General features: G+C 37.3%; 2 protein-coding genes across 7 annotated transcripts in view; one reads left to right on the top strand and one right to left on the bottom strand.

The window, feature by feature from the left end:
• The window catches only part of LOC6501829 (broad-complex core protein), a 131,884-nt gene extending 105,811 nt beyond the window's left edge, over nucleotides 1-26,073 (bottom strand). For all 6 annotated transcript variants that reach the window (XM_044717573.1, XM_032452282.2, XM_044717574.1 and 3 more), the window contains exon 1: nucleotides 25,659-26,073. The gene's annotated coding sequence lies outside the window, so the exon portion shown is untranslated. The remainder of the gene's footprint in view (nucleotides 1-25,658) is intronic.
• LOC6501992 lies at nucleotides 12,524-14,260 on the top strand. The gene is made up of 2 exons (XM_001966802.4): nucleotides 12,524-13,208; nucleotides 13,272-14,260. The coding sequence occupies exons 1-2, from the start codon at nucleotides 12,816-12,818 to the stop codon at nucleotides 13,914-13,916; spliced, it is 1,038 nt and encodes a 345-aa protein (XP_001966838.1). The 5' UTR covers nucleotides 12,524-12,815; the 3' UTR covers nucleotides 13,917-14,260.
• Nucleotides 26,074-26,097: the final 24 nt, after the last annotated feature.

Genomic DNA, 26,097 nt, shown 5'->3' with positions numbered 1-26,097 from the left:
TGATCATTAATCGACCGATTGCCAAGAGGACTGTGGGGAGTGGAGAGTGGAGATCGGACAGATGGGGGGGAATAAATGTCAGTTACAAGTCGTGATTGCTAAAACATCTATTAGAGTCTCTGGGAAAATTATACGAAATCAGTGAGAGATTTTCAGGCAAATAACAAATTACCATAAACTAAATAAACTATTTTTAAGTGAAATAAATTTTTATTTTTATTATTAGGCCAAAGAATGAAAAAAACTTGAAAGTTTAAACTTAAATTAGTTTCAAAATAAAACATATTATTAAGTTTAATAGGAAAGCAAGTGTTTTATTTTATTTTCTAATAAAAAAAAGCAAAAATAAACTACCTTTTAAAGTATTTTAAGCCTTTTTAGTTAAAAAATTCAACGTAAAAGACTTTAAGCCAATAATTTCCAATATTTATTCCCAAAATAGAAGTCAAGAGGAGTACCGGGCATTATATAGTTTTTCTAATTATTATTATTTGTTTTTATTCTTAAAAGAAAAATTGTTCATTTTTTTACAAAATATAAAAACAATTTCCCTGCTGAAATATTAAATACATAATTTGTAACATTTATTAGAAAACGAATCCCGAAAGAGTCAAAAGAGTAGGAGTACCGGGTATCATATATATTATTTTATTAAATTGTTGTTTAGTTTTTTTTTTTTCATAATTATTAACCTATTATTTATGCCATAAATCTATTCATCTCTCCAGAAAACTACACATCTTATCACAAGCAATTTTCCGGGAAAAAATGTGGCTTGATTTGCAATCAAGATTGACGCGAACATCAAATCGCATTTAAGCCAAATCCATCACTTTTGGCCAGGTTTGGAAAAACTTAAAATATGACAAGAATTCAGCACACACACACACACACACACACACCAAACAACCAGAGCAACAACTTTGACAACTTTGAACAACAACGCTTTCCGCTTTTATTTTTTTTTTCAACTTTTTTGTTTGTTTCCTGCGATAAGAAACAAGCAACAACAATTGTTTGCTGAGCGAGGCGTGTGTGGGCGCAATTTTCCATTGAATTATAATTTTTTTTCTTTGCTTTTTTCTACGATTTTTGTTGCATTACAATTTTCCTTTTCAGTTGGCATCTCTTTCACTCTTTTTTGTGGATTTTGGCTTGTCATAATTTTCATTACATGTTTTTTTTTTTTTGCTGCCATTGCTGTTGTTACTGTTGTTGTTGTTGTTGTTTTTGTTGTTGATGTTGTTGTTGTTGGCAAAAGCCAACCTTAAAGCCTGATAAAGATCTTGGCTTAGAGAGTGCGGGCTGTTCAACAACAACAACAAAACAACAAACAACATGCAACAACAGAAAATTGCAACAATCTGATAAAGACAACAACTGAGAAACTCAATTGCGGTTTTGCATCGTCCCGACTTGCTCTACAACAACAACAACTAAAAAAAACAGTCTATTTAAAAAAAAAAAAAATCAGGCAACAAACAAATTTGTTTATAAAAAAAAATAAAAATAAGGCTTTTGGAGAAAAAGTGCGTGAGCTGTGACTTCAGAGACTAGTGGGTTGGAGTTTCCTCTGACTTTGAGGCAGTTTTTTAACTGTCAGATAATCAACAAAAAAGAGTTTTTTTCTCATAAAATATATTTAGATTAAGCCTTAAACTAATTCTTAATTTTTAGAGAATTTATGTATATTTTTAGTGACTACTTTTGGCAAAACAAAATGCCAACAAAACTGTTTCTGTTGCGCCTGCGCCTTCAAGCCTTCAAGCCTTCAAGCCACCCATCAACATTTTCCGCCCACCCACGCAGCCTCCGCTGACGGATTGAGAGATTTCCCGAAACCCAGGGCCTCCTTTTTCTGCCTCTTTCCGTTGTGGCATGTTGTTCGTTGGACGCAGTGGCGCAAATCGGGGACGCCATGACATTATAATATGTCAATTTTTATGCCGCTTGGCAGGCGCGTGTTAGAAAATGTCAAAATCCAGCGGCGCAGCCAAGCTCTCAAGTCAGCCGCACAACAACAACAACACTAACATGGCTAAAAATAAAAAAAAAATAAAAAAAAAAAATAAAATATCAGCAATGGCAGCAACAACTCTATTGTGCGCCCACGCGTTTTGTTCGCGTTTTAAAACGCGACCACTGTGTGTGCTCGTGTCAACCCCCCCTATACCCCTATACCATAATACCCCTATACCATAATACCCCTTCACCCCTTGCGGCTTTTAACTGCCCCTCCCCACTATCAGCCCCCCACGGCATGTTTTTATAGTTTTTTATTTGCCTGCGCCATCGAACATTTTTATGCGACTTCAGCGGACGCTTTGTCAGGCCCACAGGGGCTACAAAAAATTTTTTTAAAAAATTAAAGGAGCTAGCCAGGGGCGGGGGAGGGTGCGGGGGCTGCGGCTGGGGCTGCGGCCTGAGATCTAGTGCGGGTGCGGCCACAATTGATATTTCGGATCAAAATATCAAGCAGAGTTGCATAAACTAATTTCCAGCAGAATATATGGCAGGCAGGGAGTTGCAGCTTCTAGACGGCTTTTCTCAGAGGTTTTCTTATGATTTTTAATAAATATTTTCTATATCTGTCCTACATATGATTTCTAGGGATATTTTCTAAGAAACCTTCCTATTCTTAAAGATCTACAATGTTTCTAAAGACCTTTTCTAAAGAGATCTATATAACTTTTATTTATTAAACCTTAAACCTTTGACTTTCAGCCTTAAACTTTATTTTATTTATATATTATTTCATTGTTATTATAGTATATTATTTACTAACTATTACTACTACTAACTACTAGTAGTAACTATCTATAATCAGCACCTTTAACCCTCTATCCCTCCTGAACTTCCCACACTTTCACCTTTTCATTCACCAATTTTTTTACCTCCTTAAGCTGCCACTTTGTAGATTCCCGAAATCTTCTCTAATTTTCTCCAGCGCCTCCTGTCTCCTGCCTCCTGCCTCCTGTCTTTTGGCCTCTCCTGCTGCGTTTTTTAGTGAATTTATTTTGGTTTTATTTGGCCGTTTATCACGCATCGCTGTCAAAGTGTCACTTTAGCTTAACGTTGGCAGGCGATATCCCAGAAGGAGCGGTAGTCGCAGCTTCCAAGACCACTCCTCCTCTTTAAACGCATTTTTTGTTGTATTTTTTTTTAATACACTAACAGGGGGTATACTAGTTGTCTTGTACTGTATTATTCCGAAGTACCTATATAGTTCCTAACCCAAGTAACTCACTCAGTTTTGAAGCTATCCAACTGAAACTTCCAACACGGCTGTATTTGGATCTAAAGAGCAGCCTATAATGGTAGCAGGCTATAGATACCCTATAATTTCACCCCAAAACCACCCTAGAAATCCTTAAAAACCCTAATCCCAGAGTATATAGACTTCGTCACTGTTTTAAGCCAGTTTTCAGTGACTTTTTTAGCCGCTACGCATGCGTAATAACGCATAACAGCAACGGCAACAAAATCACGTTAATGACAGGCAACGACGACGTGCCACCTGGACCCCGTCTCTGCCCCACTTCCCCACTCCCCCACTCGCTCCTGTAGCTCCTTCTCTTTCTTTTTTCATATAAATTTTTGTAGTTTTTGTTGCAGTTTCTTCGCCTTCGAGATGCGCCTCAATTTTTTTAGCCTGCGGGGCCTGCCACTAAAAAAAAAGAAATAAAAATAAGGAGAAAAAAAATCTCGACCGCTGTTTTGTCACATCATTATCAAGTATCAGGTGAAAGAGTGGGAAATATCCAGCCCAGACAGAGATGGCACTATTGGTGCCAGGTGAAAGAGAAAGAGAAAGAGAGACAGAGTGTGGCATTTTCGACATTATTGACATGACAGCGAGACTTTAGCAGGTGTGAAGGAATTCGCCTTGCCTGACACTAAATCATGTGCCATATACCTCACATTCCCCTCCCTCCTTATCCAACACCTCTACACCTCTGCCTAAGCCTTACACTCATGTCGGCGACTGTCCGCAGTGTGCGGCGGAACTTTTGTCGGCGGCTTTGATTGCAACTCGAAGAGCTGGACTCGAATGTTCAGATGACGGCGATGACGACCACTACCACGATGATGATGACGATGATGACGATGATGATGATGTTGCCACCACCAGTGGCGTTAATAAAGTCATCTAGCGGTAAACACTGGCCAGCAAAAAATAGCCACAAAAACAACAGGTGCTTAAATAGCCTGGGAAAAGGTTAACCCTTTGTGGGTTTTTCTTTATAATTAAGTATAAGGGGGGTTTTAAGCCTAGAAACCATCTTTTTAAGCTACTTGTCTTTTCTTATTATTTCTGCTTATAATTCTCAAGTCCTTATTCCGAATCAGTCCCTTTTTCTAACTTGCTTTCAATTTTAAAAATGGACTAGCTTAGTTTCAAGTCTTTAATCCTGTTTAGCTTGTATTTATAATTCCCAACTAAGTATTTGCTGCCATTTCCGGTGCTTATAATTCTCAACCTATGATTCTTCGATGGTTTTTTATGATATATCGTACAGGAAGATAGTAGTATATAGTAAGATATAGACACATATAGACATGGTAAGGTAAGATATTAGCTTTTAAGTAATTTATTGATATAATTTTTTTATCAATAGTTCTCAAGATATGGTAGCTTAGAATAACCTTAGAATAACCATCTATTTTCACTTAAAAACTTCACTTGACTTAATTTAATTGAAATCTTCAATACTTCAATCCAAAAACCTGCTGTCCAGTGTAATCAGCAATGTCAATTGAAACGTTTAACGAGAGCAAAGCCCATTGGAGACCCAAAGACCCAACCATCAGTCCGGATCCGATCGGATCGGAAGGCCTGATGAAGTCCCAAAGCAGCGGACACGCAGCCAAGGCAGCAACATACAAAAAAAGAGGCAAGAAAGCATGGCATGGACTACTTGCAACAAAAAGCGGCAGCGGCAGTGGCAGCGGCAAGGCGGCAACAAAGTGTGCGCCTTGTGGTTGTTGCATGAATAATTCATAACAGCGACGGCAGTTAATAACCGGAGAGCACAAAAAAGTGAAAGCTCATAAGGCAATCAGTCAAAACGTCATCAATAGAATTAAGTAATCAACTCGGGGACCCAAAACAGCAACAGCAGCAGCAGCAGCAGCACAGCCGCCACCGAAGGAGCAACCGAAACTGACCACACACAACAATGGCACAAAAAAAACACACACACACACACTCATCTAGAGGTATCTCTCTAAAAAAAAAAGAGGGCTAAAAAACAACTGATTGCGGTCCGAAAAGGAGTCGAGAAGTCGAGAACAAAAAGAGGCGCGAGTGGCAGGACCACCGGCTAAAAAGCGCAAAAAAAAGGAAAGGAAAGCGGGCCTTGGAAGAAAGCGAAGCTGAAATACTCTCTTTGGGGTAAGAAGGAGGATATAGTTGGGAGATCCCTAAAGGAATTATTATGAAATAGAACAGAGCAGTACCTTTTAAAATAGATTCCACAGAAAGGTCTACAACTGAGAGTCTAGTTTGGGGGACAGAAGGACAAGCCTATATAGACTTCCGAAGTAATCTTGATCCAGAAACTAGTTTAGAATAAAAACTAGTATACCCCTTGGCAGTGTATAAAAAAAAGCAACAAGGCACAAAAGACTGAAATGCAGAAAAGAGTAGCCAGAAGCATTGAACACAAAAATGCAGACAGCAGTTGGAAGAGAAGTTTTTTTTTATTTTTCCCAGCAGCATGGCCCCTTTTCCTTTATCTGCCCGGGTTTTATCCACTTTTTGTTGTTGTTGTTTTGTTTTTTGGGCAGGTCCCTTGGACCTGCAGTTATTGTGGTTTGACCAGTTGCAGGGCATCAGGCATCGCCACCACAGGGCCCGACCACTGAACCACTCAGCCAGCTCAAAAAAACAAAGCAACTGAAACAAAAACCACAGAAGAGGCAAAGAAAGATATTGAACTTGTCAGGAACTCAATGCAAAATTATCAATTTGATTATCAACAATAATTTGTCTTTTTTTTGTATTTTGTGTTAAGCTAAAAAAGAGTTGTGGATTTTAAAGGAAATCCTACAAGAATGTTTAGTTTTTGAAGCTCATACTTTGAAATATTGTAGTTCCTTGGTTTTAAAGTGCGCTTTGGTCACTCTAAGCTTGAAATTTGGTTAAATGTATGCTATGGCCACTCTAAAACTGATAAATAGTGGTTCCAATATACATCTTTTTGTCCCTCAAGAGTCTAGAACTGATCAATAATAGTTGATAACTTTTAAGAAGACTTCCTCTTAGGTGCCATAGATTCTTCAAGTGATTTGGTCACTCTTACACTGATAGACTGTACAATAATCGATAAGTTTTATAATATTTTATCAATTAATTGTAACAAATTTATAAGGAATATATAAAAAGGCAATAAAAAACCCCTCGAGAATATCTTTTTTTAAATTCCATTAATCGCGTAATTAACCACTTTTTTTGGGGCACGTTCCGTGGGACAGCTGCCCTGCGTTTATGCTCGCTTATGCTAATTATTTGCCACAACTAATTATGTGAACGGGGAGGAGCTGAGAGACCCTCGTTTATAGGGTTAAGGTGGGTTAAGGACCTAAGGGGTTCGAAATCGAGCCATTTTTCATGGCAATTTCTGCGTAATTCGCCCGAGTCACCCGACTCACCGAGTAATCGCATGTCTGGCGACAAATGCCGGAATCTATAAAATAAATAATAAAATATTGTGGCCACTTGGCGATGAAAAGGGTTGGGTTCCAGGGAGAGAGGGAGTGTCCTTTCACATGCACATACACTAGCTACCAGGTAGTAGCTACCTGGTAACTATATAATTATCGTAATTATTTTAATTGCAACCCAAAGGAGAGGAGAACTGAAAAAGGAACGCAAGGCTCACTTGGAATGGGGGGGGTAGAAGTAAATATAAAATATGTAAACAAGGATCGAAAGCGACGGCTCTAGATGCCAAGATAATGCATAATGAATTTTAATTGAAACAAAGCCCCAGAAGGTCACCGAAGGGGAAGGGGAATTCTTCTATTCAAGGGATTCTCCTCAAATAGAAACATCTTGGAGGCAAATTTCTACTCTGGCGTTTCTGCATTTGCTCCACTTTGATTTGCTTATCAAGATCAAAGAGATCCGTTTCTCCGCTTGCCAGCTTGCCAGCCAGAACATTTTCTCCCAGCCAGAAGACTCTGGAAAGAGTCTGGAGAAACACCCGCACAAATCTGCCAGAACCACAATAGATTCTGACGTCGCGGAAGAGCCTGCCTGCAATTTGCTTTGGCCTCCAAGTTCAACTAACATTAAAAAAAAAAAGAACCGAAAAGCAGAAGAAGAAAAATGGGAAGCTGCGGAAGAATGCCAAAGTCTATGCCGGGAAGAATTCGCAGCTCAGAAGACAGAGCTCAGAGTCAGAGTCAGAGTCCGAAGTTCGGAGAGTCAGAAAAGAAGAAAATTCGAGTTGCGTGCTCTGCGTGAGCGTCGTGCGTTTGACTGACTGACTGACTGGCTGAATGACGGCCGAACTGACAAACTGACAAACTGACGAACGCCAAAACTGAACCGGGTCTAATCCAAAAGGCCCCAAGTCTGTAAGGACTGAAGAAAGAAGACTTCTCCTCGCCACAAGAAGACTGAAGACTGAAGACTGCAACCGAGAACCGAGACTGACTTGGCCCATCATCCATCCGTTGATTTCAGACTTTTGAGCTGCAGTTGCGGGAGTTGCAACGGCAAAAGAAAAAACCAAATTATACACATGAAGGCACTGAGAAAAAATACGTAGGAGTTCAAGAAAATAGTAGAAAAGATATAGTAGAAGAAACAATAAAGTTTTAGGAGGATATAACTATTAAAACTTAAAAAGATTGCAATTGAAATAGCTTCCTTTAGAATTCTTTAATTTATTTTATGAAATTCTTTATAAAATAATCTATAAATAGTTTTTTGTTCTAAGACCTTCTTCTAAAAATAATTTATAACTTTAAAAACCAAGAACTTCTTCTAAATATCAGAACTATATTTCTTTAGGCTTCTCGAGTACCAGGTATTAATATCTTTAAAAAATTTTATCAAAATATCATTTTTTTTTTGTTAAAAATTCTATAAAAACGCCTTATTTTCTCTCACTGGACTCCAGTCCTCGGCAGAGTCTGAAACGTCCTCCTCCCGCACTGTTGCCCCTCGGGCCCCACCAACACAATTGAAATTCCTTTGGCGCAGAAATTGCATTTCACGCTGGAAATGCGTGCTCTGCGTGCAGCAAAACTAAAACCAAAAAAAAAATACAAAAAAAGACAAAACTGCAACGGCAATAGGCAGCAGCAGCAACTGCAACATTTGCTGCAACTACAGCAGCAACAGCAACAACACTATCAAGAGCAAAAAGAGCCAAAGACAAACCAATAAATGCTCTATAAAAAATAGTTTAAGAATTCTTGTAAATAACTAAATGGTCTACAATTAAGTTTCTATAATTAAGTTTAAGCTTGAAGAACAATTAAGTGTAAGGAACTTAGTTTTAGATACTTAAAGGTGCTTGAGTTCCTGGTATTAGGATCTTTAGCGGTACCGGGTATTAGTATTCTGTAAGTCCTAAGTCCTATCTATATAAGATTAAAATTGAATATAAATTATTCTCAGCAAGAAAGAGTATATGATATTTTTGGCCTATTCCTTTCAAGCCATGGCCAAGAAGCTTTCGGGCCAAAAGTGTAGGTGCTGCCGTGGTGGGATGTAGCTGATTTCATTCCGTCATGCCGGAAAATGCCAAAAGCCCAACACTTTGCGGCCAAGAAAGATGAAAAAAAATATATATGTATATGAAGATCTCGGTGGAAAAAATTCTGATTTGAGTGAACTCTTGTCACGTTCTGGGTTCAGATCGGTTAGATATTATTATTATTAGGCTTAATTTTTTAGTTTTCCAGCCGTTGGAAGCCGCATAGAAGTTGGCCTTCCTCCTTCCTCCACTAGTTTTTTAACTTTGTCATCATTTTGTTGCTGTTATTTGACTTTGTTGACTTATCCCCCGACTGCTACTTTGTTGTTGTTTACTTTTTGGCAGCCAGGGAAGCAGCCAGGCAACACTTCGGGATCTGTTTGTTGACATACGCAACTTTTTCGCAGCCCACACAGGCAAGACTCCGAAGAAAGCTGAAGAAACACCAGCGGAGAGATCCTCAAATGAGCCAGCAATTTTTAATGAAACCCTTCTGGTTTTTTATGCCTTTTCTGGTCTCTTATTTGGCACTTTCCTTCCTATTTTTAATCCCTTTTATACCCTTGCAGAGGGTATTTAAATTTATTGTCAAATTTTAAAAAATTAAAAGGTAAATGTATAGAAGGACTACATCGCACAAAAGGATGTCTATATCTTGGCCGACTTCCATCCGATTCTTGAGCCGATTTGTGGATCGATTCCCCATCATTCTGCATCAAAACCTGAGGACGAAATATTTTTTCAATTTTTTCTCAAATTTTCTGGGGGATCCCCTTCAAAAGTGCATGGAAGCCCTATTTGGCCCCTTCAGATGGCTATATCTTCGCCGATTTTCATCCGATTTCTAAAAGGAATACCTTTATCGATTTGTGGATCGATTTCCCATCATTCTGCATCAAAACCTGAGGACGAAATATTTTTTCAATTTTTTCTCAAATTTTCTGGGGGATCCCCTTCGAAAGTGCATGGGAGGCCTATATGGCCCCTTCAGATGGCTATATCTTCGCCGATTTCCATTCGATTCCTAAACGGAATATCGTAATCGATTTGTGGATCGATTCCCCGTCATTCTGCATCAAAACCTGAGAACGAAATATTTTTTATAAATTTATGCCCCTGCAGAGGGCAGACTAATCCCTCCCAGAAGCTAATAAACTCTAATCATGCGACCGAAAATCGGCAAAAAACATCATTATTGTCCATCAAATTATTTCCAATTGATTTTTACTTAATTTTCCACCTTACCTGCCCTCAACCAATTAGCTCTGTTTTTTTGTAGTTTAATTATTTAGTGAGTTTTTTGTACCATTTTTTTTTTTTTGGTAAAAAATGACGTCAAGTTTGTTATTCCCTTGGCCGCCAATCCTTGTGTCAAAACGCTCTCAAGGGTAAATGAAAAATCCATTAATAAATAAAAAAGCGGGCCGCCAACACTCACCTGCAACGAGAGAAAGAGAAAGCATGTCAGTGAAGTGAGTTAAAAGAGGGGGGCTCTCACGGGGAAGAGGGGGATGAAATAATAAAAAAAAATTTCATTAAAAGCAATGGCAGGGAAGAAAACAAATAAAATTATAAATGGGCAGAGGGGAAAACGACAAAAAAGTAGTTAAAAAAAAAAAAAAACGTGAGTAAACTGGCCGGCAAAATGGCGGCGATGGACACCGAGACACACACACTTAAACACACACACTGGAACACACACTCTCTCACACACACACACACATGGACACTAATAAGCTGCCCAGTTCTGCGTGTGTCAACTTTTGCACTTTTTGCGCAAATGCAAATTGTGTACAAACAACAACAGCAAAAAAGATGAAAGAAAATACACATATATATATATATATATATTTTCACACGAGACACGAGGACACCCCCTACAGACCCCCTTCCGCTAGCCACTACCCTTCTCCCTTGCACACACTTAACGCTCCAGCGATTCGTTGGCCCAAAAGGGAAGAACACATGCAAAAAATTGCATTCATACACCTAGATCCGTGCATATATGTCTGTTTATATATATATATATATATAACTATAACTTCATTCCAATGGCCGACCTGGCCCTCCCCTCTCTCTTTCTAGATCTATCTCGTTCCCTCTTGTTTGGTTTACCCGAAAGGTATAATGAATGTCTATGGAATAGTCCAAATATTTGTTGTTATTCGCAAAACAGAGAACCAAAAAAAAAAAAAAAAAAACAATAATAAATGCAACACTAACAGGTGTACCAGAAACAATAAAAAAGAAACAAAACTATCGAAAACACACTGAACACGCAAAGTCCAAAGACAAGGCTACAAAAAGTTGGGTTAGGTTGAATTTTTTGTATAAATTATTCCATTAAATAAGCTACTAGGATCAAAGAAAATATACTTATTTTTATTTTAAAAACTATCTAATATCTAAGATAATATTTAAGCCATAATTTTCTTTGATTTTTTAAGCTAAATACCTTTTTAAGTGGTATCTAATACAAAAACTAACCTCACTTTTTTGGTATTTATTTGGTATATATTATTATTTAAGGCTCTTCTCAATTATTGTCTTTTTATGTGTGTTGAAAGACTCACAAAATTACTTTTTGTGATAATTGTGATAGTTTGAATGCCAAAGAACAGACTTTAAATATTATTAAATATAATTTTTACAGAAGAACCCCTTATCTTACTACCTAAATAAACTTAAACCTTTTATTTCCTTTATTTTCTAGCCGTGCACCTCAAGGGAGAAGGCGTGGTGTGTGCTACTACTCCTTTTTCGCATGTTTTTTGCTTTTTTTTCTGATAGGCACAAGGGTAGTAGCTTGATTCCTGCTAAGGACATTCTCACACACACACACACACACAGTGGTTTAGAAACTAGAGAAGCACACACACTATTCTTCCGGTTGGTATTCTTCTATTTTTGCCTTTTTTCTGCTTTTTTGTTGCTGAACGCATTTAATGGTCGAACAAATGCTCGAGTCTTGTCGAGGGTGAGAATCCGCATTCAGGGGTAGGGAATTCTAAGGGTTGCTTACCCTCTCCAGTGCGTGTGTGTGTGAGAGGGAGTGGGCAATAGCGAACCTATCATAGGCCAGAAAGAGAGCAAGTGACATTCTTTCAGGTTTAACCCATTGGCGGCCATTTTTAGTCGTAGTTTTTAAAGCAACCACAGAAGCTTTAACGGGAAGATGGGCGGGAAGGGTTAAAAGTTAAGGGAAACTATAATATTTCAAAATTCCAACAAGATAAAATGAGGAATTCATAAGAAATTCTCAAAAAACCAGACCTAACCTCACATTTTTGAAGTTTAAATTCTTAATTTTTCAAAAGCTCCTAAAATACGACAAAATGGAAGAAAAAAGTGAAGAATAGGACCTAAAAAAAAATCATTAAAAATGTCTACTGAAGCGTTAGTCCCTTTTTTGAAAACAAAATCCCCTAGATCCTCACCTAACCTCACTTTTCCTGCAACTTTTCTCCTCCAAAGTGTTTGAAAAACCCATTCTATTTGTTTTCCCAACTTTCCTGGAAACTCTTGGCATTTAAAGCGCTCATTTCCGTTCTGCAACCAAACAGAGTAGATCAATTGGGCCCATTGTGTCGCAGAATGCTACCCCTTAACAAAAATGTATTCAAATAAGCCCTAAACCGATAAATGCACTCCCATTGAAACGCACTCCCATTTTCCCCCATTGTCCGCATCAATTGCCCTGTGTTATTAATTTATTATTTGCAAATAATGGCCATAAGCTAGAAGTATTTGTTCCTTTTCGAGCGAATAGTAGGCCTTGAGATTTACTTTTCGGCCATGGGCCGGATTGTATCTCCAGGTTGGATCATTTTATTCAGAGTGCCGGTCTGGAATAGACACATATTCGACGCGTATTTTTCTATTTCGTCTGTTTTTCGTCCGGTTCGCTTTAGGTTTTATAAAACAAGTTAAAATTTCCAATGTCTTAGTGAACAGTCGCTTGAGAAACCCCAAAAAACAGAAGACCAGTCCATAGGAACAAAATTGGAAGTGCGCTCCGTTAATATTTTCGTACTGATACCGACTAATACCGATTAGTCTTTATAATAACTAACTAGACGATATACCCGGGCATATCCATCAATGGCCAAGGACCAGCATGGTAATCCGATCGCCGTCCAGCACCGCGAGGGCTATGGCTCCGTCAACGGATCGGGTTCTGTCCAGAGCCCAACACCTCACTCGGGATCTGGTGGCGGGGTGTCGGGTTCCGGGGCAGGATCTGGCCCACCATCGGCACCAGGATCTGTGCCACCCTTGAACGCCGAACTGACCGACGACCAGAGGCGGGAGCAGAGGGCCAGACTTATAAAGGCCCTCAGCCGCTTCAAGCCACGCGACGCCAATCCCCTCCAGTTCTACAACTGCGTCCGCGAACTGTGCATCATGCACAACTGCTCCATAGACGAGGGCCTGGAACGGGCGGCCCTCACCTGGCCGGGCCTGAGCATGGCCCAGCGGGAGCTATACGATTCGGTGAGTAGTCGCTTCCCCAGAGATCTCTGGGGTCTAAACTATAGGACTCCACGTCTTCTCCAGCAACGCCATGCCGAACTGCCCATTCCCGTGCCCAAGCACTTGGTCTACCGTGCCTTCCAGAAGGAGCGGAACGGCCTGTGGTCCCTTGGGCGCTCCCCGGCGAACAACCACCGCTCCACCCGCTACACTGTTGAGTCCTACAAGCCGCCCCCGAAACAGTCGCGCCTGCGCACCCAGCTGGCCGACAGGCGGCCCAAGTACGACAACCTACTGGAGCTGCCGCCGAAAGTGGCGGCCGCCCGGGTGCCCCCGCCCCACAATCCCAAGGTGTCGCGGGTGTCGCCCTCGTCGGGCCGTAGGATTCGGAGTCCCACGCCCCCCATCGCCATCCGGCGGATGGATTCGATCCGCGAGATCCTCTCGATGGAGAGCATTGCGAGCAGGAAGGGGCGCCGGCGCCAGGGAAAGTGTCGCCTGGGCAAGTCCAAGAATCTCAACGAGATGCTGGAGGCGGAGAAGCCGCTGGCGGAAAAGTTCACGGCGGCCGAGGTGAAGGCCGTAAAGACCCCCAAGAAGAAGAGCATCCGGGTGCAGAGGAAGGCCCTGCGCGAGGAGGAGGAGAAGGCGGCGGCGGCAGCCAACTGGGAGCTGGCCATCGGATGTGTCCGCCGGCGTCTCATGATGCACCAGCCTGGCAAAGTGTGAATACTTGTGTGTGTGAAAAGCCCGTAACAGTGTTGCGACTACCTTCCGGTGTCAACGTGCCACTGTAGCCGTAACTGTTACTCAAAATAAGGTGGTAGCATCGCCCTCTCAGATCCCCCCTATCTCTAATCCAAAACCCATTCGTGTACCATTTCCATTTGTTATTTTTATGCAAAAAGATAGCAGGCATCGTGCCCAGATGCTGCGTATCAGAAAACCCCAATTTTTGGCCAAATTTAAATCGTGTTCCGTGATCGGTATGCTTCGAATATTTTTGTAACAAATTTTTATGAAGACGTCGTCAAATTCTCTTGATTGAAAATGTATTAAAAGAGTGAAATGAATGGTGTTTGTGAAGATTATTAGGGATTATTCGGGGTATCTATCTATTCCTATATATATTTCTTTAAAATCTACAGGCTTATAGATATAACAGGCTTATAGATATATCTTTTTAGTTTCAAAAGATTGTGAATATATTTTTGAATTTAAGTTGGGGGAAATATTTAAGAGAAAATAGATACAAATTGGAACTAATTTCATAGAAATTTAATCTCGAGTTCTATAAGCTTTTTTCTGAAGCTATTTAGTGCCAAAAAAAAGATTGTGAATATTTTTTAAAAATTATATATCTCTTATTTGAAAAATTAATTAATGTTTCTTACAAAAAAGTATAAAAAAAGACAATCCTTTTGGGAAATACACTAGAAAATACACACTAATGCCTATTTTATAGGAATTAATCGTAAATCTATAAAAGTATTTAGTTACATATAAATATTAAAAATATTTTTTAAAATTTGTTTCTTTTATGGAAAATCTATAAATATTTCTTACAAAAAAGTATGCTTCAAATAAAGTATGAGAAGCCCTTTGAAATACTTTACCCAAACAGGTACTGAGTTTCCTATGTAGAATTCTACGAAAAGATATCCCGCACACCAAAAAAAACCGAAAAAAAACCCTGACTTAGACCACAATTTAATAAAAAAAAGAACTAAAAATAAAAAAATGCCTCTTCTGTGTTGACTTTTGCTTTGTGTACAGTTGTTTCAAGCTTGTTTCTTTTCTAATTCCTCTTTTTGCGGAATTGAAATGTTTTTCTGTTTGCAAAATTAGTAGAGGCCACAAAAAAGTCAAAAAAAAAGTTTGCGAATTTTTTGCTAGTCTTTTTTTATTGTTTTGGGTTAACGCATAAAAGCGCGTTTGAGAACAAAATAAAAAAAAAAAAAGAAGAAAAATTAGAAGAAAAAAATAATAGAAAACCAAGAAGCAGAAGAGCTGTCCCCGAATTTAGGTCAAATGCTCAACTCGCTGCCTCGGTCGCCGTCGCTGTCTCTGCCTCTGCCTCTGCCTCTGTTGGCGTCGCTGCCTGCGTAGCGATTGGCAAAAAAGTTTTATTTTTTGCGAATTTTTTTTTATTGTTGCCTTGCTGATTTCATTTATCTTTTTTCGGTTTTCATGTCTCTCCCTCTCTCTGTGTGAGTTTGTATTTTATTAGCCATTGTTGCTTTTGTTGTTCCTGGTGCTTAACTAACGGTTCATCAAAATGATTGCGTACCGCTTGGAAACAAAAAAAAAAATAAATAAAAATAAAAAATAAATGTTAGAGGCCTCTATTATTTTTTATTTCTTTACCAGGCCCATAAAAATCCAAATCGAAATTGAAATCAATTAAAATAAACTCTAAAAAATAATTCATCTTTAAGATATGCCTCCTGGAACTATCTAATTTTCTATTTCGAAATTCTTAAATATATTTATTTTTTTTTTAGCTCATGGCACATGTAGCTCTCAAATCTTGATTTTGTCCAAAAATTTCTCCTCTTCTTTTTCAGGTTTCTGCCTTTTTTTTTTAATGTTGCGGATTTTTTTAATGTATTTTATTTCTTTTTTTTTAGTTTTTTTGTTGCTTGTTGCGAAATTTGACTTCTAACTGCTTTTGTGCCGCCAAACACCGCACATCTACATATGAATGTGGGCTTTTTTTTGGCATTTTTTTTATAAGGCGCTAACTAGGCAAAAGCCACCGAGTTAAACCCCCCCAACTACTACATATTTTTGGTTTTTTTCGGCGCTTTGTTTTGTTGTCAAGCTGCTGTCCACACAGAAAGAAAAAACGGTGCGGCTAGAAACTGCGAAAATAGCAACAAAATTCAGCAAAGAGTACAGCAGCGATTACGCAATGCGTTGCCACACAGATGCAGATACACAGCCACAGATACAACTACAGATACAGATACAGAAGCGATAGACGCCGGCCAACAACAAAAAAGTTTTTGTTTCGTTTCCGCGATCAACGCGCTCGCAAAAAAAAGCACAAAAAACAACAAAAATTCGCAAAAGCACAAAACTCACACAGTCACACACACTGCAAAAAAAAATAATTGGAAAGAGGCATATTCGCAAATATAACAACAAAGTGGCTTGTGCGTGCGACCCAATTGGAAATTTGACATACATAGTTGGGACACAGGGGCGTTGGGCCCCACGTCGAGGGGGAGGGGGAGGTGGAGGAGAGGCATTGGGCCCAGAAAGCCCAGAAGCAGCTGCTGCTCGGATGGGGAACCCAGAAGATACAGATACAAAGGCGGATACAGCGACAGATACTCGGTCGCCTATTTATGTTTGCGAAAAGATACTCTTTCTTTTGAAAATATTTGGTGGTTTTTAAAGGTTTTTGGTCTTATTTTTTCTAAGATTTTTTATTTTTTAACTGAAAAATATAAGAAGCCTCTTAAATAATGTGGTTTTATGGGTTCTATATTTTTAATTTAATTTTTATTATCAAAAAATATATTATTTTAATTACAAATTCTTGGATTTTGTTTAAAGTATTTGTTTCTAATTTTTCCAATTTCATATAACTTCCCTAAAAAAAAATATATATATATTGCCTTGAAATTAAATAAAAAATCACATAATTTCGGCTTTTTTATAAACTTATAAATACTACTTATAATACTAGATACTTTTCTTTAAAAAGCTCTACTTCAAACTTCATATCCTAGTATCTCCTTCTTTCAAAATTTTTTTCGAGCATCCTAAACCTTAAAAATAATCTTAATTAAATAAAAAAAATTAAGGGAAAACTATGGCCACTCGCTTGTGGATTTTTCAGTGTGTCTGGCTTTTGTTTCGCGGATCCGCGAACTGGAAACTGAAACTGCCAACTGGCAGCTGGCAACTGGCCTGACCTTTGGCTTGACCGTGGGCGTGAATTGCGAATAGTTGCGAAAAAAAAATAGTAGTAGTAATAATAAAAAAAAAAAAAACTAGGGAAAACCAAGCAAAAAAAAAAAGAAATAGAGAAGTGCGAGCAATATTTCTAGCGGGCTGTGTGGTGTCGCACAGATGAAATTCAATGCTATCGCCACGCACACGAATACACTGTGCAAATTAGTTCAGTAGGTGTCTTTTTTTTTTGGGGTTTTGTTGTTCCTAATTTTAGCTTTTTAGCTTTTTGGAAAAATGAACAGGGGGAGAGCTTAGAGCACCAGACAGACCCGGAGAGACAAGGGGAGAGAGATATAACACAAAAAAATTCGCACATTTCTGTCCTTGACATACATTGCGTATACGCAATCTACGCAGCCGGCTGAGTGCGTGCGAATTATTTTTTTTTTTCGCGATTTTTTTTTGCCATTTTTATGATTTTTGCAAAGCGTTGGTGTGTGACCCACATACGGAAATCTAATAGATACGGATAACATATGTTTTTTGTCGGTTTTTTGCGGAAGAGTCTCGGCATTTGCAGAAATTCAGCATTTTTTTTTTCTGTCATTGATTAATGCATTTTCTTGGGAGTGCGGCGGGTTCAGGGGTCAAATGTTGGGGAATTACAACTGGACTTGCTGGCCAGCTGACAGCTGCCTTTAACTGAAATGTCCATCATTTATTTTTCAGTGTCTTTAAATGGCAAAAGTGATAGTTTGCATAATTTTGGGGGTTTGGAGGGGGATTTCTTCATCATTTTTGATGATTTTCCAAAAAATTATTTTGTTTTAAATTTAAATATTAATGTTTAATTAAACATGATTATTTTTTAGAACAAGATTGAATGGAAATTGGAAGATTTATATTTAATTGTTCGTTATTTAAAAAAGGCTTATTATTTATAAATATTTATTTAGACATTTTTTAAGAATAGCTTATACATTTTACTGTATTTTTACTCCCTTCCATAAAAACTATTAAAGAACTGGCTTAAAAACTGGCTTAAAAAGTTTTATTTATGTAAAATCTATGCATATTATTTATTAAATATATTTTTTTTATTTTTTAATATTATACTTTCTTTGTTTTTAGACCTGATTCCCTTGTCACTTATCGCTGTATGTTTTTTTAACCCTATATGATTGTTTCTAATTGTCATGCCTTGAAAAGCTGCGAACGTGCCTTTTTCTCATTTTTTTGCAAGTTTTTCTAGTTTATTTTTTGCCATTTGTGCGATAAGAAGGCATTATTACAGTCAGAGCTCCACACACTGGGTGGTTGGCACTTCCCTAGGCCTATATGGGAGTTATCTGGCCAGAAATTCAATCATATGGCTCACATATACGTACAGTTCTATATGTGTGTGTATCTGAGACTGATAAACGCTGATGATTATTTTTTATTATTTTTGTGTCTTTTTTGTTTGCCAAACATGCGAAATTGCGTAAGCAGAAAAAAAAAAAAAAATAGAAATCTCTAACAAGAGCGATTAGAAAAATGGCGAGCGAGAGAGCGGGCGAGCGAGCCGGAGAGCGGCAAGAGAATTCGCACAAAATATCGCCAACACACACACCCACACACACACACACCCTCGCACGCAGTTGCTCTTCAACTTGACTTTGAAAAGAAAATGTTGATAGAGCGCCAAAAAAAAGCGAAGAGGAAGAGCTCGCAAATTTTTTGGCAACATGCGTGCGTGCGTTGATCTCGCAATTTTTGTTGTTTTTTTTTTTTGCTTTTTGCTTACGCACTTTTTTGCGGCTGACTTTGCCAATTTCTCTGCCTCTTTTTTGGCGTGGTGTGCGTGTGCGTGTAGTGCGTGTGAGTTCATTGACTTTCGCATTTTTTTTTCGCGAATTGAGGCCTATGCGGGGTTTAGTTTTTGTTGTTGTTCTTTGGCATTTGTAGTGCGTGTCGTTGATCTCTTTGGGCAGCAGAACTATCAGCAACAACTACAACTCTCTGCTTTTTTGGGGGTTCATTGAACTTTTTCGGCTTTTTTTTTGGCGTTCTAGGGGAAGCTTATGGGGCGGCCGTTGGAAAGTTCAATAGACTCGCGAATTTTTCGCTCGTTCTGTCGCTTCGATTTAGGCACAAAACCAAATATTATTAATCATCCGGCGAATCTGATTAAAGGGTTTTATGGCGAAATTCGTTTAATTAATGTGCGACTATGGCTTTTTTTCTGCTTCACTTATCTAGATTGAAATGTGCAAATTTATGGCCATTATTTCTGCAAATTAGTTCTTTAGCTTGCTGGCCAGAAATTAAAATTCGTGATTAATTATTAAACATAAAATATATTCCAAGATATGTGCCTAAATTTCTATTAAAAATAATACCCTTTTTATACAAAATATATATACATTTTTAAAGTATATATTTACTTTCTCTGAGAGATGAGACCTGAACTTTTCCTTTCACTTGCTCTGCCTGAGCCGCACCCTCTTTCTGTTTTCTGTTTAAGTCTTTCCTTTATTTAACTACAAAAATATACAAAAAAAATAAATATAGTTCCCGCATTTATTTAACAAAACCTACAATAATTAACAAAGCCTAACAATAAAGCAATTGAACAATTGATCTTTTATGCCTTCATTTCTTTTATCCTGAAATGGTATTTTTACCAAAAAAAATGTTTTAAAAATATATACATATTCATACATATTTTTTATACCTTTTTAGACAAAAAAAATAGGAGTGCGATAAGTGGGGTATTGAGTTGCTTAAGGTGAGAGCATAATTTATGCCAAATTTATGCAATTTTTTCCGTCTTCGCCTTGCGGTGACGATGGCTTCTTTTCTGCTTTCCTCTTGTCTTTTCGTCACAACTTTCGAAAGTTCTCTTTTTTTCTAGCCACTTTTTTGCAATTTTTTTTTTTTTGTTTAGCTTTTTATTTTAATTTCATTTGGGTTGCCTTTTCGGGCCAAAGTCATGGGAAACATTTTGCAATGGCCCAAGCCAACACGCTTAGGAGGTTGTCGATTCTCGCCGTTGGGGTGTTGGTGAAATTTTTAGTCGGAGGTTGAGTCAAAAAAAAAAAAGGTTTTTAATATTTAAAATAAAGAAAATCTAATAAGATTCAATTTCTAAAAACAAAAATATGTTAAAAATTAATACTATATTTTTTTTTAATATAAGTTTTTGCCATCTTTTTAAAGTTTTCCAATTTCCAAGTCACAACTGGCAAAAAAAAGCTTGCCATAAAAACCAGTTTATGTGAATTTTTATTTTAGTGTAGATTTTATTTAAGACATACACACTCGCTTAATTTAAATGGAATAAGACAAGCCCGACAAATAAAATAAAAGCACAAATTGTCACCCAAAGACCCCTTAACGGGTTATTTTATTAACTGCTTCTAATTCTTTTTGCTTTTTTTTGGCCATAAAGTGGAATAGTTTAAACACAAGTGTGTGTGTGTGTGTGTGTGTGTGTGAGAGTCCATGTGCGTGTTCATCAGATGCAATGATTATGTAACTCTGAGCGTAATTAAAACAACAAACAAAAACGAAAAAAAGCAACAAATGAAAAAAAAACGGACAACAATGGCTAACTGAATTAACCTTGTTCTGTTGGACGGAAATTGCACAGACACACACTGGACGAGATAGAGATACATTTTGTATCTTTATTTGTATCTTGTGTGGGGTCCTTGGCTATAATTAATCCACAATTACACACAAACCCACACATATATAGAGTAGAAGAACACGCAAACCACGATCAGATATTGCCGTACACTATTTTTTCTGTTATTTTTTTTTTTTTTAAATCATTATTTCTTTTTTTTTTGTTTTTTTTTGGTAAAGCAAAGCTTAAAAAATTCAACTCCATCCAAAATGCTAATTGCCAATGGGTCAGACCTGGCTTGCATGTCAACATTTCTTTTTTTTTTTGTTGGCTATTTTTTGTACTACTCTTTTGCAATGAGGGTATTGTTGGTCTAAAAATTGTTTTCAGAAGTGATTTTATTAATACTTTAAACATTAGATTTTGAGGGAAACTTATAGCTCTTCTTAGGATATATCAACCTTTCTTTTAAAGCTTTTAAGCCTTTGATTATAAATAAAATACATCCTGTAGGGCATATATAATTCGCCTAAGCCCACAACTCCCTTAACTCTTTTTTTTCAATTTTTTTTTTCTTGATGGCCTGTTGTTCCTGCAACTATTAGTTGGAAAATCAGTCACACAATGTGTCACGCAGCCAAGTGCAACACCAATAGCCGCAAAAACATCAGAGCCGAAGCCACGCATGCCTCTTTCCGAAAGTGAACAAAAAATATCACGCATACGCAATGTGTTCCGGCCGACAAAGGGTAGAAGTTGTGAAAAGCAGGTGTTAAAATATGAGTGACCAGAGCTGAGTTTTCTTTGAGGCTTATTTGAAAGATTTAATTTAAAATTTTCAATTATATGATTTTTTTCTTTACAAAATTATAGTTAAATCTTAATAAAATTGATTAAAAAAATGGTATTGTGGTACTTTTTGATTAAAAAATGTCTTAAAAACAAAAACTAACATTTTCCTTATAGCCCTTGATATCGTACTATTTTTTTAAATTATATTTCCTATTTTTTGTTGTTGTTTTTAGTGTGGTTGTTGGCTTAGTTGTTCGGCCAATGTTATGCATTATAATTGTACAGTGGTAATTGTTGTTGTTGTGTAAATTAGAAGGCGGCTGTCAGATAAAAAATAAAAACACAGCCAACGGAGGCAAGCAAAAAAAAAAAATAGAAAAAAATAGAAGAAAAAAAATTGAACAACGCAACTGAGAAATGCGCAATAATTGATGCACGCAAAATGCGATTGCCCCTCACTCCCACTCCCATTTGAATAATGAGTGCGAGCGAGTAGGCGCCACGTGGGCGGAAGAAGCCCAAGAGGGGCGAGGGGCAAGAAGGGGGGGGCGGCCTGCATATAATTGCGTTGTAGTTTGTAGTTGTGGCAATGCCACAGCGATAACACACACGCCAACGCACCAGCTACACAACAAGAAATGCATTAAAAAATGTAAAAAAAAATTAGGGAAGGTTGGGGGTTTGGGGGTTTGGGGGGTTGGGTGGGCCGTGAAATAAATAAAAAATGTATTATTAAAATCAAAAAAACACAAGGAAATACATTTTTAGGGTGACCATGCCAGCAAATTGCGTGCAAGCTCTCGTTGCTTTTCACTCGCTACTTTTGTGGCTCAACCTTCTCGTTCCCACGCTCATAAGTCATTTCCTAGTTAACCCAGAACATTGTTCTCTTTTATTAGGTGTTTCCTTCTTCCAATTTAGCCTTGACTTTGAGTTTTTTTTCCTTTTCTTAAAAATAATAGGGCCTAGGTACTATGTCTAAGAAACTAATACGTTTTTAGAGAGTGACCAGGCTAGAAAATTCGTTGCTTCCTCTCGTTACTTTAGAGAGCTATCCTTCTCGTTCCTGTGTTATAATTTTTTTTAGAATTTTAACTTCTATTAACTTTTAAATACCACTAACCAGCGAACAGAATGGAGAAACAACAGCTCCCACGTACATTCATACAATTATGCATTTATGCTGCAGATATATCTCCACCACCTGGTCAGATCGGCTTACAATAATATCAATAATGAAAATCCAACCCGTGGGTCCACACTCCATTCCATTGTATCTGAAATACTTCGGCTCTGGTTTATCTTTTTCGCTCTGACGTGTGACTTTCGAGTGTTTTTCAGTTTTCATTATTTTTTCCGTAATAAGACTTAAGACAGGCGCCACAAACAAAAAAAAAATAAAAATAAAGAGCGTGTGGGCGCTATTGGGCGTGGCACACACTATTGCAACAAAAACAATTACAAATTGCACGTTGTGGCATCGTGAGCAATTCAGTTTATTTATTTTCTTGGCTTTTCTCGGCTTTTGTTTCTTTTTCTTTCAATGCTTAGCTGAGCACGCATTTTTCGATAATAAAAAAATATGTACATATGGAGTATAAATGATGTATAGAGTGCATTACATAAAAAATGGCAGTGCAGCTGCGTGTGTTTTGATATTTGAAAGAAAACAAAACAAGAAACGGCGCAAAAAATTGCAGTTGAATAAAAATTTAACACGCAACCACGCGGCGTATGCGTAATATTGAAAAATAAGAGTGTTTGTATAAAAAAAGTATAAAGAATGCGGAAATGAAGTACAACAAGTACAGATTAACTTGAAAAATTGTTTATAAAATAGTGTTAAAATAAAATGGAAAGATTTTGTATAGAAACTAGTAAACAATATAGACATTTTAATCCAAAAACATTTTTGGGTAGAGTAGGAACTTTTGTTTTAATTTTTTTTTTAATATTTAAGATCCTTTACACTAAAAACAAAAGCTCTAACTTTATAATTTATATTCTTCAAACAATAAACAAATTTTGGTTTAATTTTTTTCTGGTTTAGACCATTTTCTGCTAACGGTTCTGGCCAACAATCGAGCGTGCGACTTTCCAGCGGGATCTGTGGGCTGTCGACGCTTTTTTAAGAAGACAGCACAGAAATAAAACACAAACAAATAAACAAAAAGCCAGGAAAAAAAAGAAAAAAGGCAACGGGGCCGTAAGTAAAATTGATTTGTCACGTTGCGCATAAATTGCACATAATTATGTAAGAGACTGTATGGCGATTCGCATTTCACTTTGCAACTCAACGGCATCGCCGGCATTTTCCGCACTCTTTCCTCGATCTTTTCCCTTCCCATTCAATCAATAGAAATAACCTGGCTCTGTCTCTGGCTCTGGCTCTGGCCGTTTTTGTGCCGTTTCATCAATTAGGCCTTAATTTTGTCATACGAGCAGTACTCTCCTGCACTTGGCCACTTTGGCCAAGCGTTGAAGCCCGAACGGGTGCTAACGTTTTATTAATGAGAAAACGAGAAAAGGCATTTGTGCCGCCGACCCTGGGAACTAAACGGAAAAATGGCAAAAATACGAATTTGAAAAAATGGAAAATCTTCATCTTGGGGAAATGGTAAAGAAAAGTCAGGGGAAAAAAAGGAAAAAATCATGTTGCATGACAAAACCTTTTCGAAAACAGTTTTCTTTTGTGGATTAAGTTTTTCTTTTGATTTTAATTATTTTTTGTGCTAGTTTTTAGGGTTTAAAGGCTCTATACTTGAAATATTATATATCACAGTATTATAAATTAAATATACATAAATAATAAGAACTATTTTCCTGGCAATCTCTGCAATTTCAGCTTACATCCCTCCCCAATTATGATTTTTTAAAAATGGCAAATGGAAAAAAATCACCAAATCACTTCCTTACAATTAACCATAAAGGCGGCACCACCCCTGGCTGCCCCACCCCCTTCGGGGCAGTTCACCAAAAACATCAAACAAAGGCAAACAAACCACAAGTCAGGAAAAAAAAAGAGAGACTGCAAAAATTATTTGCGAATAATTTCGTTTCGTTTTTTTTCGGTATTTTATTTCTGAAGGCCAAGGTCGCAGCGCACATGGGATCATAATGAGCAGAAGGAGAGGAGGAGGGGGCCCTCAACAACAACAACAATAATATGTTTAATGCAAGCCACCACAACAACAACAAAGATTTTATTTTATTTTTTACCAAATTTTTTTGTGCTATTTTTTGGTGCTTTTTTTTTTTGAGTTGATCGAAGCGGAAGTCGTCTGCGTTTTTATTTTATTTTTTTGACAATGGGAAGTGAATGCTAAAAGATCGCACAAAAAATACATATACTTTTATGAGGGTGTGTGCCAGTGTGTGTATGTTTGCTGGCAAACAATTGTATGGCCAAACATGGCGTTTTAACTTTGGCTTTGGCTTTGTTTCATCTGAAGGTTTCTCATTTTAAATTGAACATTTTTTTGTTCAGCTTCTCTGGTTTTTTGCACAATTGCAAAATTGTTTTAATTAGTTTGTGTGTACGTGCCGGTGTGTGCGTTAATTGCAGTTTCCAAAATTAGCCAAAACACACACACACACACACACACCCAGTCAGATATGTATATTTCTATGGCCGTCATCATATTTTTTTTCTATGGCTGTCAGTGGTTTTCGTTTCTTTTTTTGTACTTTTGATTGACAGCCGCCTGCCTTCCTTGTTTTGGGTTGGAAATTCTATGTTTTTGTATTGAAAACCCTTATTTTTAATTTTTTGAAATAATTCCTATATAATATAATACACTTTAGAAAAAAAACCTCAAACTGAAACTTAAGTCTTGGCAAAGGTTTTTAAACATTTTTTTTCGAATATATCTCTTTTTGGTATAATTCTCAACTAACTAAGGCATACTGTTCGTCACCCACGTGGATAGCACCAAGATTCAATATATCTTAAATGCCTTAAACCATTTTAACTTATAGTCGACAAAATATAATTGTAAAATAACCATTAGTAATTAGTTAGAAAATTAGACAACCAGTGTTATAAAGAAACAAATAGATTTGAATTAAAGTTTTGTGGTTTTTGTGGTGGGGAAACTATATAACCTAAAACCTATAGAGTATTGCAATATTTTATGTAATTAAAAAAAATATAAACTTACCTTAAACTAAAACACTCGCCAGTCGGGCGTTACCCGTCCAGCAATCCATAAGTTTCAATTTTTCAATTGATTTTTGTCCGGGGGCCGTCGTCTTCGTCGTTTTTGTTGTTGTTTTTTTGGGATTTAGTTGTTTGTTGTTGTTTTTGTTATAGTTGTTTGTTGTTTGCAAGTGTTGGTTAACGATATTTAGTTGTTGTTGAAAGATCAGCGACTTTATTTGATTTTATTTAGAGTCTTTTTAGTGATTTTTATTTTATCTTGTTTTTGCTTTTTTTGCTATTTTCGCACACCGAAATTTATAATTTTGTGGCCGTTTTACAACACTGATTTTTGTGATTTCCGAAAATATGAAAAATGATTTTCCAAGTTCGAAAGTTTATTTAATTTTTTTTAATCCATAAACGATTAATTGGTCCAGTTGGTTGCTATATCTTCGTCG

This window comes from Drosophila ananassae, chromosome XR (assembly GCF_017639315.1).
Source record: "Drosophila ananassae strain 14024-0371.13 chromosome XR, ASM1763931v2, whole genome shotgun sequence".
NCBI lineage: Eukaryota > Metazoa > Arthropoda > Insecta > Diptera > Drosophilidae > Drosophila > Drosophila ananassae.
Note: the sequence above shows the minus strand (reverse complement) of the source record. Positions and strands in the feature narration are given on the sequence as shown.

Excerpts from the sequence above, each read along its gene's own strand:
- LOC6501992 (XM_001966802.4), top strand. The coding sequence starts at position 12,816 with ATGGCCAAGGACCAGCATGGTAATCCGATCGCCGTCCAGCACCGCGAG. Across the intron at positions 13,209-13,271 it reads AGCGGGAGCTATACGATTCG|CAACGCCATGCCGAACTGCC; the intron begins GTGAGTAGTCGC and ends CGTCTTCTCCAG.